The sequence below is a fragment of the Centropristis striata genome, chromosome 2 (genome assembly GCF_030273125.1).
Source record: "Centropristis striata isolate RG_2023a ecotype Rhode Island chromosome 2, C.striata_1.0, whole genome shotgun sequence".
Classification (NCBI taxonomy): Eukaryota; Metazoa; Chordata; class Actinopteri; order Perciformes; family Serranidae; genus Centropristis; species Centropristis striata.
In genome coordinates this window covers 35,583,068-35,599,339 of record NC_081518.1, presented here as the reverse complement: position 1 = coordinate 35,599,339, position 16,272 = coordinate 35,583,068, and the positions used below count along the sequence as shown (strand labels likewise).

The window sequence follows — 16,272 nt, the reverse complement described above, 5'->3', positions numbered from 1 at the left end:
AGGGTTTTTTTATTCTTTCTAAAAAAAGACAAGCCAACACATGATACAAGGGTATTGATCAAGGAGTCAAAACCTCATAGGGGCTGTAGCTGATGAATGCTTACAAAAATACTTTGCCTCTTCCTGTATAATGAGGATTTTTTTAAGGCATACAGTAATAACATTAATATTTTTTTAGTAGTAGATACCGGATTTGCCTTGAATCTAGTGAAAATAACACAGTATGCCTTTCAGTGCATCAGTAGATGAATGAAAGAAACCTTATTTGTAAAACTAATTTGAGTCAAGTAGAATAGAGGCTTGCCTGGAAGCAGGGGTGGACTACAACTCTTAATAAAAAGTATAGTTTCAGCTGTGCAGTACTGCAGTTATTTCATTGCAGTTATATTTTGTTCGCACGTATACCCCCACCACCAAACCCCAGCAATGGGGAATATCACTCTGGAAGAGATAAAGGCATTTTAATACAATTCATAATGAGGTCAGGGAAGAGGTGGATCAGTGTGATATGAGTTTCCAGATGTTCCCATTCACAATAATCCCACAGTGAATTTGACAAAAGAGATTTTGAGCCAAAGTAAAATGGTGTAAATTGTCACTAATTAATGAATACACTGATGATAAAAATGCAACACAAAGGTTATGAATTTAATACATTTCGGCATATGTCATTAAGCCCTGCAACAGATGCCAAGCCAAACTGGTCCATCAATAGAACCCAGTCCCTCCCAAAGGTGAGAACTGCACAGCATCAGGAAGATAACTGTTCCTGCTTTTCCCACTAATCCTGAAAATTACAATAATTCCTTCCATGCAATTAAGCAGGATAAGAGAGAGGCCTGGAGTGAGCATTTTTCAGCTGCGCATGGATAATGGAGCAGGAGGGGTCTGAGCTCTTTGGTGACATCACCCCACTCTAATTATGGTGCACACGTGCTCCCTGAGCAGGGGAGTGGCCAAGCTCATTTGTGCCTTATCCTGACTGTATTATGTCAGTGACAGACAGCACAGAGACAGCCCTCAGAGTGGCGCTAAACCAGGCAGAAACTTCCATTTCACACTGCTGACTACTATTGCTGTGATTATTAATCTGTGCGTGACAGAGGTAAAGTGACGTAGGAATGCGAGAACGGTGTGTGACGAGGAGCAAGGTCAAAGCTGTCAGAAAGAATAGAAGAAAGCTGATTAAGACAACATCAGATGTTAAAGAACCATTTAATTAAATCCTTCATACATATCTTAATTTTTGGGGGGGAATGTGTGAATAATTGTATAAATTTGATAAATCAATCTGCGTTTTATTGTGGAAAATTTTAAACCATCACTACGCATGTTAAAATTTTTTATAGAAAAATGGGCTTAACGTTTACTTAAAAATTAGAGACATATAAGGTACCAAATATGTATCTGTGGTAAGCTTAGTATCACAGACAATAAACTCCACTGCTGCCACAGAGATGGCTGGGACCGGATTCAGAGCCTTAATCCTACAACATCACAGAACCCTCCATCTGTTGCCTCTGAGCTGAGTCCTGCAAGGATGAGTGTGCCAAGGACACTGTAGGCGAGGGATCTCAGTGAACTGCTGCCAGAAGCGCAGTGCAAAGCTGGCTGGCATAACAGTGGGCTTGCTACCTGGGTCACAAAAGATCTCAAACACCTCTAGAAAATCACAAGAGCATTTAAGAACTGAAGAAAATGCTTTGTTTGGATCCAGCATTAGCACATACTCTTAACCTCCAAACATTCAGTTTAATATTTTTTAGACATAGAATGCAGGCCTATTTAAAGGGCATGCATCATCAGTTTAGTTAAAAGACTGACTTTTTCCCTTCAGGGGACACATAGCAAGCCTCAACAGTCACAGGCCTGCAGCCTAGTGATGGCTAGGACACTTCAGTTTGAATGGCGATGAGTCCCATCATCTCACAATCCAGTGAAAGCAGAACACACACGGTCATCACCCATGTTACGCAATCAGGCATCGCTTTAAGACAGCCGCGGAATAAGAGGCAGGGCATGCTCAGTATGCACCATAGCCATGCCACAGCAAATTGGCTTAAGCACTACACACAGGCAAGCTTCTCTTGAACAGGGTTTCACTTGCCCTTTTTCAGAGAAGATTCTTTATTCAAGTTGATGGCTTTGCTGTCAGCTTGAATGAAACCAAGACAGTAGTTCATTGGTTAGAGTCTTTTGGTATGACATACATTCTCTAATTAATCCATTATTTCTATGATAATAGGAGTAATATACAAACCTTAAAACATCAGTTTTCAAACATGTATAACTGCTGTTAAGGATCACTCCTCGTGGGCTTTATGTTTGCAGGTTTCAGTGAGCATGTGCAGTGCCTGTCCATTTTGCTAGACTGTTGTCTTAGTGGAAGCCAAGAGTGACAACAGCCTTAGGATTGTCCCTTGTCATCACCACTGCACTGGATTATTTCAAACATCTTTGTCAACAGAGACCGTCTTCACACAGCTTTGGGTGGTTCACTTTTTTTTTGGACACCTTTTTCTCTCAATTTCTCGGTAGAAAGCCACAGATGACTAAAGCCAGGGCTTATTCAGAATATAAACACATCATAGGCTAAAGCAGTTGTCCCACATTTTTTTTACACAAGTGATAATGTGTGGCGCATGCAATGAGGCAATAGTTCAGGTGTTAATAGGTGACAGAGAAATCTTACCTTTTACTTCAATTGTAGCATTTGCATTCGGTGCCATCTCAAATGTGTAAACACACATGTATTCCCCAGAATCATCTGCCCGTGGTTTAGCGATTCTATGACAAAATACAAAACACTAAGTTACTCCATCATTTTAATGGACCAGTCACATAAACTGAAGTAAATAAAGTCAACTAATTTCAGTTTAACTCGAATAATTAGTTTGGACTACAGCACTGAAAGCTTGAGGGGGCTTACAATACCGTGGGAGACAAAATGTTAGCATTATGCTGTTAAATTACGGAACAACAGCTTTGGATTCTGCAGGGAAGGGCACCACGGGCATTTTAGCTGTAATCTACAGAGTATCCCTGATGTAATGTGACAAGGAAGTGACCAATTGGTCTTATCTTGTGGCTAGGGAGAGTCTGTGGTATGTCTATGGGGGCAACAGTAGCTTTGTGCTTCAATGGTTATGCTGTGTGACAGCAGGAACCAACAACTAGTCTTTACTTTAGGGTATTGGTCGCTTTTTTGTAATTAAATGCATAGGTATGGTTCAATATTTTGCTTCAGGCAGTTTTGCACATTTGTTTGGAAAATCAAATACGGGAGAATGCCCAGAATTACCTCAGCATTGATTGAGATCAATGGCAGTCTGGAGATAGGCTATTAACAACTTTATATGATAAAGAAGTCAACCCTCGAGCAAAGCATTTTCCATTAAAATGGAGAGACAAGTGTGCTTATTAATTGCCTCAGTAACTACTTGCAGTTGTCTGGATCTTCTGTGGGTTTTTGTTTCTCCCATGTCTACAGAAACGTGCAAAACATGCATCTTAACCACAACAGATCTGCAACACTGTGCTCTGACACATTAACAACAAAATACTGAGGCATACTGAGTTACTATTTCTGAGAATGTGGGCAACACTTCTATTCTGAAGTGAAGTCAATCAGTGTACTGCTTTTGTCTCAGCATGGTCCTGCTCTACAGACCCCCACCGTTTGAGCCTCAGATGTTACCATGCAAGATAACCCCAGCTTGCATACCCACTTACATCTTACGTGAAACATTTAGATAAATTGTAGATAAATTCGTATTCACATTTAATTGCTGGGAGCATCTATTCCCTGCAGTTACCTCTCTCCCAGAATATGCCCTACTTACTACATAGAGGCAAAGCTGTTTGTCACCTGTATGCTGTGTTCCTCTGCTCCGTCCGTGTGTTTGCGATTTCTTTTCCATTCTTTACCCAGAAGCTTTCCTTGTGGGGAGTGTGGGCCGTTGTGAGGTTACACTGCAGGGTAACTGGTGGGGGTTTGGCAGGGGTGTCCATTGACAGGATGGTGTGATCAGAGGCATTTATCTTTGGTTCTGAAAGACAGAGACAGTCAAACCTTATCACAGAAGTGGGGCTCAACGCTGGTTTAATGCTTCCTCCCATGCTGTAGTAGCTGTAGGCTGTATGCTGTTTTTATACGATCTGTGTAGGAGGGTGTCTATGATGTGAAGACAAAAGTGCACACAACAAATAAACAAAAGACATAATAGGTACACGAAACAGCTGTAATGCCTTGTATCCACCATTTATCTTTAGAGTAAACAAGTCGTGATTGTATAAATGATTTTAGGAATACTCTAACGGTACAGTCCCTAGGAGGATATTTGACAGAAAATACACTAGCTGATAACTGCAGTCATTTTAATGTTTAACAGATAAAACTGGAGTGGCTCTTAAATGTGGCCTGCCATAACCTTACGTTTAAATGTCATCAGAATATAGGGGATCAAATAAAGCCATTTACTTGAAGATCTGGGCTAAAGACAACACTGAATAGTCCTTTGACATTTTACATTACTGCTGAATGACTACCTACATTACTTCACCCTCTGAAGTACACTGGTTACTAAACAATACCGGGGTCCATTTCTCAAGGACGTTCAGGGAAGCAGGAGGTGTCATCTGAGAGCGAGGTGCCCTTTGCTCTGCCTTGAGTAGTGAGCAGGAAGCCTCCTCTGCCCTGTCCCTCCTCCTCCTCCTCCTCCTCCTCCTCCTCCTCTAGGGCGGGCCAACCATGGCAACGATGGAGCCCCCGAGGGGAGGAGCAGAGAGGAGAAGCATCATAATCCTACTACTGGCTGCTGCTGCAAGGCCACTAGCAAGGCAAAAGGGGAGGAGAGGGGGAAGAAGGGCTACTGAGACCTGCAAGTGTCTTCTATTAGCATTCATGGCACCTTCTTGCAATTCTGTATAGTCAATAGCTGAAGGGGTATCTCTTCCCTCCCCCCCTTACATCTCTCTCTCTCTCCCACGCCAGGCAGAATCACATGTGCTATTAATAGTATCTTCGAGACATGCATACACACACAACATGAGGTACATAAATTAACATTTAGCAAACACGGCACAGTGGTCCACAGGCAATTTCACCTGAAGGTTGTTTGTAGGACACCTTGTCACAACTTAAAATGTGGTAACTGTTGGATAATGTATCATCATATCAGAATGTAACTAAATTTAATATATTGCTCTATATGAGTCAAGATGTAGTGAAACATGATCCCATCTTTCCTCTGGCTGGTACTATGATACAGTTCTGCATTTAGATTGATCATGTATCCAAGTCACTGACAGATATAATGATACTTTATTAAAGTACCGGTTTTTAAATGTCAAGTGTTCATTCAGTTCAATTTTACCCAAATATTAAATAGCTAAGACATAGTAATCACCTTGACAAGGTCCATGTTTAGGGGAGCATTATATCATTGTGAAAGGCAAGGCCGGCTACAAATCATTTTGTAGCACATTACGATACAAAAAGTGCACCGCCAGAGAGATGTCCCAGTAACTCAGCTGGCACACAGAGAGAAGTGGGCCTCTAAGCACGTGGTTGAGCTAAATGGTTTGAACCACTTATTCCTCATAAGTATATGCAATTTTCCCTACATTTTATTCATTCTAATTCAGAACAACACACGTTTGTGTTACTTTGCAGTACAAACAGCAAAACTTCAGGTTTCATTATTACTGTTTTAAAAGGCAAAGTCTCACAAACGTGCTATCTGTCAAATAGCTACTGTACTTCGAGGTGTACAGTATGTCTGTACTCAAAATCCACTGAGATCTATATTTTTAGTTAAAGTGATACTACATAAAAAATCTAAATGTATGTTGTTGTTTTTTTTATTTTAACCCACGATTTTGTAACCCATTTATTTATCACCCAGTTTTTTTCCTATATCATGATCCTGGGCGCTACCTCGTCTCTATCGGTCTGGGGAGAGCCCTGAACTGGACTCATGCAGACCGCTTCTTGTCACCTGACACGGGAGTTTCCCCGGTAGGACCTCCGTGCCCCCTATATGTATGTATTTGACTATGAAACACTCACCACTTGTAGGCTTGGAAAGTGGCTAAATAAGGTTTGATGTTTACTTTTTTCACAGAGAAACCAGCTGTGTTCAGCTTGAATTCATGTGGGCCACAGTGATTTCCAAAGATGAAAAGCTTTTCACACTGTAGAAAAATGGAAAATCGTCCACAGAAACCACTCCTGCACTATAATCTGTCTCTGAAGACTATTTGTATGTTCAGTTACATTTCACTAAAATACAGCGCAATAAAATACTTAAATTGAAACTTCAGAGTTTTAAAAGGGGTGATGAAAAAGCAGTGTGACACAGAAGCCCTGTAGTTAGCAATATTTTACTGTTACAACTGTGGTTTAAGGAGTTTATATGCTTCGAATCAATTGACTGATCTAAAGTTCTGTTGCAAGGTCAGACAAGATTGATAAATAAAATAAACTTAGTTCTGTTTAGCCAAGGGCCACAGTGTGAAGTGGTTTCTTGGTGTCAGGAAATTTCAAGAAGCTGACAGCAATGGCTACAGTACTTCTCTCTATTGGGATGCTAGACATCATATCTATGTATATAAATACATAACACCAAAAGTTACTTTGGTGCGGTATGTACCCTAACAGAGGTAATATAAAGAAAAGAGCTTTAGCCTGGATTTTTTCTGGCTAAAGGTAATTCATGTCATCTTAAAAATATGTCGGCAACTGTTTTACAACAGAAATATGGATGAAGCTAACATGGCTGACATTTGGTTAACTCCTCTTAATGTAGTTATATATTGGCTAGCTATGTAGTTTGAGTATTGCTAACGTAAGCTAACTTAAGATATGATTTTATATAATGTAATGTGACCGTGAAGAATTTGACACAGTCACAGTATCGAGTGTTGTTTTTACAACTGTTAACCATCTTTAACTGCTGATTCTTGATCAAGAAGCAATAATTGTATCTGACATGAATAAAAGCTGACCACACCTATGTTAAAGGCATAGTGCAAGTTAGGGAATATATAATATTTGCTTTATTGATAGGAGTGAGATGAGAAGAACAATCCACTCTCCTCTTTGAACACTAAATATGAAGCTACATGCTGCCAGCAGCCTAGCAGCTTAGCTTAGCATAAAAACTGGAATATATAGCCTGGCATTCGGAAGTCACTGCTTCCGGCCAAGAAATAGTCCAGCACATGTCCACCCCCTGTTAAACCCCTGTAAAATATTCTTACACTTAGGTTTGTGTCAGCTGTTTCCGGTCTTTATGCTAAGCTAGGCTAACCAGCTGCGAGCTGTAGCTTTATATTTACCATATAGACATGAGAGTGGTATCAATGTTCTCATCTACAAGAAAATTGGCAAAAATGTGAGATATTTCACAATATGTTGAATTAATAGGAGTGTTTCACAGCCAAAGCAGATTTGGGCAGAGTATCACTGTAAGCACATGCAGAGGGTATCTTAAAAATATGTATCTTCAGTAGATATTATCGATGCATGTTTTTTTTCTCTCTTTTATTTTCTGTTTTTTGGTAAATTTAATATTAAAACTGCATTTTCCAAAGAATCCAAATGCTGAAAAGAGTAGAGATAAAAATGCTTTGTAATGGGAATGAATTACATAAATATACTTTTTCTGGGTATATTGATTAAGAGTAATTCACAATCAGACTTTGGCATTTTTCTCAGCTACAAACTAAACATTCATATCAATGGGCTATTATGTATAGCCTGTTATATGCATGTAATAACTTGGATATTACATGTATATGTGAAGGACATTAACTCCTCAGTAATGACAGAATATTTTAGTGAGGACTTGCGGGTTTGATAAGTTATATTGTGACAGGAAAGTAGGAAACAAGTAAATGTCAGAAGTGAACAGCTGCTGTCCTTAGCACTTCTTATAATGGTTTAAATTGCATCAGCCCTGCACCTAATCAAATAGTGCTCACACAGAATTCAAAATTTGTCAGTCCAATCAGAAGAGCCAGCAAGGATCAAACTCCTCTAAGCTTCTCAGAGAGCTTCACTATGACTAACAACATTCCACATCTCCTTGTGCTCCAGTGGGCAGAGCACTGAAGCATGTACAGATTAGGAAAGGGTCCAGTTGAAATTCAGTTTGTTTGAATGTTTGTGTGCATATAGCAGAGGGTTAAAGGATATAATGTCATTACTGATTCACAGTCACACGCTTAATGGCTGAGAAGGCACAAGGTTACGCAGTGCACAGGCAAGTCCAGAGAGACTCTTTTGTAGAAGTGAAATCTCTGCCTCATCTGAACGAGAAATGAGACACTCAAGGCCCTTACATGGTTTTATGCTTCATTGGATTACCACACACAAATATAAAAGCAGAAAATGTTTGCTTTTATCAGAAAAGAGTTGACAGCAGGAATCACTCTTTTTACACCTTAACGGATCCCTCCTTGTGTCTTCTTACAGTTCCATTTACACTGTGGCCAGAGTGAGAAAGCCAAATCAAAAGCATCATTACTTCAAAGCGCCACTAGGTTTCCGCTGCATTTAGCAGGCAGGGCTTTGAAGTAAAATAAAGCAATCCACATAACGCAAGAGACACAACATAATGTTAAGGGAATAGGTATCACAAATAAATCCAGGAATAGGAAATGGGTTAAATTAGGATACAAAGAAGGAGATAATGATCAGAATATTGTAAAAGGACACATGAGACAGTAAGAACAAAGGTTTGGTGTGCGAGAAAAGAAGGAAATGTAGATAGAGACTGGGTAAAGTTCCTGGGTTTGTGGTCATTTACAACAAGATGCTCATGGGATTTGGGGAAGGATGGGGAGTTTACTGAGTTCAGAAGAACAGAACATAAATATTTACCAAACCAAATTAAGAAACGAAATTAAATATTAATGAAAACAAAACACAAAAGGCAAACACTGACACGAGGGATTTAAACAATTAGGATATTTTTTCTATTAATACTTGTAAAAAACAACTTGAAAAAATGAAAATGAATAAATAAAGTGCTTGGTGTTTGTTTTGCTTTTGTGTGGCCAGTGACCGCTGTGGTGAGGGTGGGCTCTTGAGAGGTTTTTACGGGCTGGAGTGGTTGGGACAGGGGATTGGTAGTTCGTTCATCATCTAGGTACTACAGGACATAGACCACTCACTCTGTAGCACCGAAATGGTGGCCTGTGCGCGGATCCAGGTGCTGGCAGGGTTTTGTCGGAGGTCATTGCGCTTGGGGTCGTTGCTGGCCCGGCACTCATAGGTCCCAGAGTCCTCCAGTGTGAGACGCGTGATGCCGAGCACACTGACCCCATTGGCGCCGTAGGCCGTGTTGATGGATACCCGACGCTTGCGGGCTCCGTCCCACAGCAGCTTGAAGGAGTCAGCTCGGTTGACCTCAGCATACCACCACTGGATCTCTGGAGTGGGGTTACCGACCACGTCGCAGTACAGCTCAAAGGTGTCCCCCGTGAGCTTAGTCTCAGACATTGGCGACTTCACAAACCCAGCTGGAGAGGAAAAGCGTATTGGGATGGCAGGGAAGGAAAGGGTAGAAGAGGGTTAGAGCAGTAGGAAGGTGTGGAAAGGTCAAGGGATGGAGAAAGAAATTATATAGATTCAGAGTACATACAAACAAAAGAGTGGATGATTATATGCAAATGAAAAAGAAGCAAGCCTCAAATCATCGATAGGTGGAAAAAGGAAAAGGTTAATGATTACCTAAATCCAGTCGGTCAGGGTTCCTTGGCCCACTAAGGCCACACACCTGTCACACAAAGTCATAGTCAACCAATCCCAAGTCTGTGCCACTGGTGTCTTGTCTATTTTCTTTTCCTTTTCTCTTTGTTTTTCTCTCCCACCTTTTAAGCTTATATCATGAGTGCAAAAGTGTACCTTTTATGTGTTAATGCTTGAGTAAACAGAGTGAAGATTATTTGAAGTACATTGCATGCAGTATATGTAAAGCACACTAAATATAAATATATGGTGAGGAGAAGAACTATCTGCACTATTCTCACAGAGTTTAATCAGTCTCCTTAAAGGTTTGTTTATCCAAGAGCCATGTCAAGTAGGTGAACAATCACTCAAGCCTTTTTTCCGCACTCACTGTTGGCAACAATCAGTGGCACCACTCCTACTTGACCCTATTGACATAAAAACTTCTTCCAAGTGCGGCACAATTTTTGCCAGTGCCAGATACTAGAAAATCAAATGATTTGTCATAATCATTGGTTCGGAAAAGTTCTCCCTGAGATTAAGTCTCTCACTGACACCACTCTGTCATTGGAATTTATGTCATTTAAGAGTTATTGGACCTGCTGAAATTAAAGGTACAATAATATGGATTCCTGGCTATAGTGGGAGCTGTCGGTCGTAAAATCAGGTTAGTGCCTCCACCAAAGATGTTAGTTTGTATGCCATCAGTAAAAGCTTGAAAGTTAGAGAGTTATTTGTTTTTGCTTGGGAAAAGAAACCATAATGTGTCGATTTACAACACAATGTAGAAATGATTTTTTTCTTTTTTGTCCCCAAAAAATGAAAGGTTGCCAGTCTTGCAAATGTGTCTCAGACTACATAAGACAAGACTATATATTAAATGAGTTTGGTTAAAACTTTCTACACCAGTTTTCTATAATCCATCAATCCATTTTGTACAACCCACTTTAGGTTCACAGGGTGCTGGAGTCTATCCTAGCACACCCTAGACATTAGGCCGGTCTGTCACAGGCATAATACATACAGACAGACAAACACATTCCCACTCATAATCACACCTACAGGCAATTTAGAGTCACCCTGTTTACATAACATGCATGTCATCGTCCTGTGGAAGGAAACTGGAGTTCCTGAAGGAAATCCGGGCAGTTCTAGTGGATAAAATTGTAGCATGTAAACCCCTCCCTGCCCTTTTTATTTCAAACATACTGAATGACATCAGTTTTAAAAGTCTGCATTCTGTGTTTTCATATTATACTTAATAGGTGATATGTTCAAATGGTGATGCCAATGCTCATGGTTTATCTATTCTTCACAGAGCTTTTAAAGCAATTCACAGAATCCATCACAAATAGATCTAAAATGTCACAATGTTACAGTTTCATTTAGCGAACACTTTTATCCAAAGCGACATGAGACATATGAGAGTTCATGCAACACAAGCAAAGATCAAATCAGAAAACAACATCTAACTGTACGTATGTATGTTTAAACCTAATCTCTTCATCCATATCAGCTCTTGCGGGTAACACAAGAAATTAGGTCAGTCGGCTCTCATTTTGGATAAGCTGGACTTTAAGAGCAGGTTTCCAAAAATCACATATGGTAACAGTGGGATGGGTTAGTTAAGATTCACACACAGTTGACTAGTGCTTTTAAAGCAAAATTCAATCAATTAATTTAAGCTTAATATGCATGTATATTCCAGATCCATCACACCAGTGACATTTAAACAAAGGGATGTGGAATAAGAAAACACATTTCGATATGAAATGCAGTGGAACTCATAATAAAATAGGATCCATAAGCATTATTGCCAGTACTGTGAGTGTTAGATGATGTGTCTGTGCCTGATTCATGACCCCGTTTCACATCAGTAGTTAGCCCAACAATACACTGTCAGCCTTAATGAACCTCATCTAATGACAAATCACCTGGACCACAGACACTGTTCTCTGCCATCCCCGCAGCCCATCAGCTGAAAACCACATGTGCTTAAATAAATCAGAAAAAAACACTGCCTTAACTCTGCCCTGAATTGTTGTAGAGGAAATGGGAACAAAGAGCCTGTGGTCTCTTGTGTGTTGTGTCTAAATACAACAGCTTACAGGCCCTCCCAGATCTGTCTGCCCCACTGAAAGTAATGTATCATAAGCACATGAAGATAAGCCCATGGAAGCCTTAGACAGTAAACAACTACATTCAGCTCACAATCCCTACAATGAAGCCAGTTACAGTTCATTTAAATAATTTTATCAAAAGTGCAACTGCCAGGTGAAAATAAATAGCATTCACAGGGTTTTTCAGTACAGTACTTTCTGTACTCTCCAAGCACAGCCAGAATATTTCACATACTTAACAATACATGGATTTTAGTTAGTGCTAATGTAACACGTCTGTTGCTTAACACCAATTCGTGACTCACGGCCATATGAGAATTATTCAGATGATAGGAATGAGAAATTGTGAAGAGAATTCAGCAAATAAATATAATAATAATTGCAGTATTCCTGCTAGGATATGTGTCTGAGGATATTTGGTGCTTGTAACTTGTGTTTCTCTGCGCTATGCCTGGAGATATGCAGAGTAATTAGCATTTGTTTCTTTTCTCTGGAAACATCTGGGCCCATCAAGCTCACCACATAATCCCAGAGGGTGAATCCAAGCCTATCCGCCTACACTGTTAAAGCAATATTTCAATTTGACAGAACATTTACTATGGCATTCTTTACTATGATTATGGCTATGACATTAAATTGGCTCGGCACATGGCACAGATAACTATTGTCAGCCATGCATAAGTGCTCATAATCACAGTATAGTATCTGCTTAGAAAAAAATGAATGTCCTCCAAGGTGACGGCAAATTAAATCAGGAAAAGGAACAGATGACTTAATTTAAATTCAGGCTCATGGAGGCTCTGTGGAGAAATACCCACAGAACAAACTACAGACAACACTCAGCCAATGAGCAGACCAATTTTTGTGTTGTTTAAACAAGGAGCTTATACTGGCAGTGAAAACAAAACACAAAGCAGCCAGCCGGTACTCATTCATTTCAAAGGCGTGCTGGGAAACAAGAAGTGACAAAGAGAGCAGCAATGGAAGGTGGTCACATCTCAGCAACTTGGTGACAGAAGTGTTCTTATGCTATGTTACTAACACTTTCACTATTGTGTGCTTATTAGAGGCAATATGTCTTAATCATCCATTTGTTGATTATTTTTTTAATTAATCAATATATTGTTTATTGCAAAATGTCAGTAAACGCTAAAAAAAGCCCTTCAATGAGATCAAGATATCAAGATGATGTCTTAATTTTTATTTTTTTTATTTTGCAACTTAAAACAATATACAACTGTGAAATTCAGCAATCCCTCAAAGTGTTGCTTGTTGCTAGGTAAATCACTCTAACAATAATTATCTAATCAAAATAGCTGCTGATTATATTTATCAACTAATCAACTAGTGATTGAATTGACCAAAAAAAGTTATTTGAAAAATTTATGCATTTTAAGTTAATGTTTCCAAGCATTTTACAGCTCTCTAACACATAGAAGTAGACTTAACTGTATACATATCATGGCTGCACAATATATTGTTTGTTATATTCACTCATCACAATGTCAACTTGCATGATAAAAACTTTGAAAAGACTGTAATATAGAAATTTAAATATAGTAGCAACCAGGCCTGGAATTTCGTCATTTTAGGGGCAAGGCCACTTGGGCTTTTGTGTTGTCAATTTTTGTGTTGTCAAGGGCACAAAGGCCAAAAGCCAGGGGACCAAGGCCATAAAATAAAACAATGATTTTAAGTCCACGTCCATAATGAATTTAATTTAAGGACTAGTAATGACGCTTCTGAGGAAGATTGGAGTCTCAGTCGAAACTGTCAAGCAGCTTAAGAAACTTCTCCTCATAAAGTAAAATCATCAATCTTGTGCACAATCTTGTGAGCTAAATGAGGTTTGGTGACAAACACCTCATATAACATTTTTCACAGTCGGGAAATACCGTATTATAGAATCTTAGAATACTGTGCCATTTTTAATTGCTGTCAACATGCTTTCCACTAGGACATGGAGTAGCCAGCCATTGTGGAAAAATAGCTGGCTGGGGGGGTCATCCCCCCCAGGAGAATTTTTTTTCCATAATAGCCCAAATTTGGTGGCCCCCTGCAGATTCTAATGCCACTATTCAATCATATACACTAATCTTAATCATTGGATATTTAAGATTTATTTTAAAGGAGAATAAGGGTTCTTGTATATTTTATTTAAGGCATCTTATTTTGACAGTCTTCTTGTAAATCCTGTGGTCGATTCTGTTAACACACTGCGCTTTTAATTTGAAAGCTGCATGCGTTAAGCGACAGGAAGTTATTCAAAACAGTAAGTCACAGTTTAGTGTGATTAAAACAACTTTAACTGTTAGCTAATGTTAGCTCACGGCTAACCGACACAGAGAGGTGATGTGAGAAAGGGACTGATACAGACAGGTAGGCACGGTAGCTCGGTATATTCAGTGCATGTGTGTAAGTGTGTGAATGCGCGAATGTCTCGGAGGAGGACCGAGAGGTGGGTCGGGGTTTGACTGACTGACGGGTGACAGACACTCTGCTGAGGCAACGGCAACATAAGGCAAAATAACTTTATATTATGAATAGTAGAGATGGTCCGATCAGGTTTTTTGGGACCGATCACCAATCACCTAAAGCCTCACCGATCCGATTACCGATCAGAACCGATCGATCACTGTGGAAAATAATATGCCAAAATGGCCTCTATATGGCAGTCAAGAACAGGCAAGAGCTTAATGTTGAAAGTTCAGTCATTTATTTATTTATTGATACTGTCCATTTTAAATGGCTGTATTGTTGCATATATCGTATAAAATACAATTCAAATAAAAATTGAGCCTATTTAACAGGCTAAACAAACTCAAAATGCCAGTCTGAACATTGGTGGCATTATTCCACATTGAACTACAGTACAGTGTAACATGTTATTATTGCTCACTCTCACACTAACATTTCTCTAAATGTCTAAACGCTTGCATAAATTGCCGCTAGCATGTGTGACATCGGACTCACTCACTTCGAAAAAGTTCCATATGGCAGACATGTTGTGGGTGTGTGTCGGAGCATGCAGGCTGCGTGACCACAACACAACACTTCTTCGTTTTAAAGCGGCAGCGTTTCGGCGCACTACCGCCACCTTTGGATCCGAAATGTATATCACACCATAACAAATACTTGTAAAGCACATGTGCGTATAATGCAATCGGAGATTTTAACCTTTAATCTGATATTTCGATCGATCGTTTTTTTATCATATCGGACCGATCTGATCAATTGCCGATCGATCGGTGTCATCCCTAATGAATAGTGTATATATATAGTTTCAGTAGCTTGAAATATGACGTTAGAGCAGCACATGAGACTATGGAGGGACAGATTAGAGCACTTTTGATGAAGTCTCCTTGCTTGGTTGGTGATAGATTTGGATTTGGAATGAGGCAGACTAGAAAACCATCTGGGGCAGTGTGGGCAGGGCATCAAGGCCAGCGTGGCCTCAGGGCAGATATGTTTTTCAAGGGCACAAGGCCAAATTGCGAGGGCATGGCCCTCGTTGCCCTCGTGAAATTCCTAAATGCTAAAGCATTTGACACCGTGTAACTTGTTTTGTTGTAGGATGTGGATAATTTAGAAAGCTATGCAGTATTGAGTACCTTAGCTTGCTAACATATAGCTAACATTAGCTTGCTCACGGCCAACATGTCCTTTCTGGTAGGCATACTGTAGAATGCTGGAATAATCATAAGATATGCTTAAATTAATTTTTTTAAACTAGAAACAGACATTTTGTTAGCGTTTCAGCCCATAGTTTTGTATTGTGGTAACCATAATTCTTCTCCTCTGGTGGGTTTGATCTTCGCATGGCACTCTGTCTCTATGCTGCCATAGTATTCTTATTATGTGCGATAAGATGAGCGCAGACAAAAGCCTAAGAAAAATAAGTTGTCAGTCGTCTGGCAAGATTTTATATAGCTGAGAGACAATGTGGCACAAGCACAGGTAATGTGCAAGGCTATGTCAAGAACTGCATACACTTTAATATCTGTTTATTAATCACAAGTAATACTGATATTTGGGAGAAATTCGGAATGAAAATGTGTTTATCAAATACTTGCTGTCTGTATGATTTAGGTGTAGCTGTGAAAACTGAGTAGCTTGCTCCTTCACAGTTGCAACATTACACAGCCTGTGGTTTATTATCATGTGCTTCGTTGCTAAAGGTGGTTAATTGCTAATGCTTGCGGCGCTAACATGGTGATGTTCTGTTTCAACTAATCCTTTCCAGTGGTTGCTCTATTTGTTGTGTATTGTAATGTTACACGTTATAGTGCTTTTTCACATTTGCAAAACCAACATAATGCTTGTTCTGACACACATGAAGACAAACCAAAATATTAGCCCAACAGACCATGCTGTGGTGGGGAGTTTTTGGATGGTCAGTGTCACAGTAAATTGGAG

The 16,272-nt window shown here is 39.7% G+C and overlaps 2 protein-coding genes across 4 annotated transcripts in view; one reads left to right on the top strand and one right to left on the bottom strand.

Moving 5' to 3' along the window:
• rec114 (REC114 meiotic recombination protein) overlaps nucleotides 1–16,272 on the top strand; it is a 43,593-nt gene that overhangs the window by 17,316 nt on the left and 10,005 nt on the right. The gene's annotated exons all lie outside the window — the stretch shown is intronic.
• LOC131985037 (neuroplastin-like) overlaps nucleotides 1–16,272 on the bottom strand; it is a 30,318-nt gene that overhangs the window by 6,708 nt on the left and 7,338 nt on the right. For 2 of the 3 annotated variants that reach the window (XM_059350060.1, XM_059350068.1), the window contains exons 2-4: nucleotides 9,181–9,528; nucleotides 3,869–4,049; nucleotides 2,693–2,787 (exon numbers count right to left, since the gene is read on the bottom strand). In XM_059350060.1, the coding sequence (XP_059206043.1) occupies nucleotides 2,693–2,787; nucleotides 3,869–4,049; nucleotides 9,181–9,528 (624 nt within the window). The remainder of the gene's footprint in view (nucleotides 1–2,692; nucleotides 2,788–3,868; nucleotides 4,050–9,180; nucleotides 9,529–16,272) is intronic. The other variant, XM_059350077.1, reaches the window with a different exon arrangement.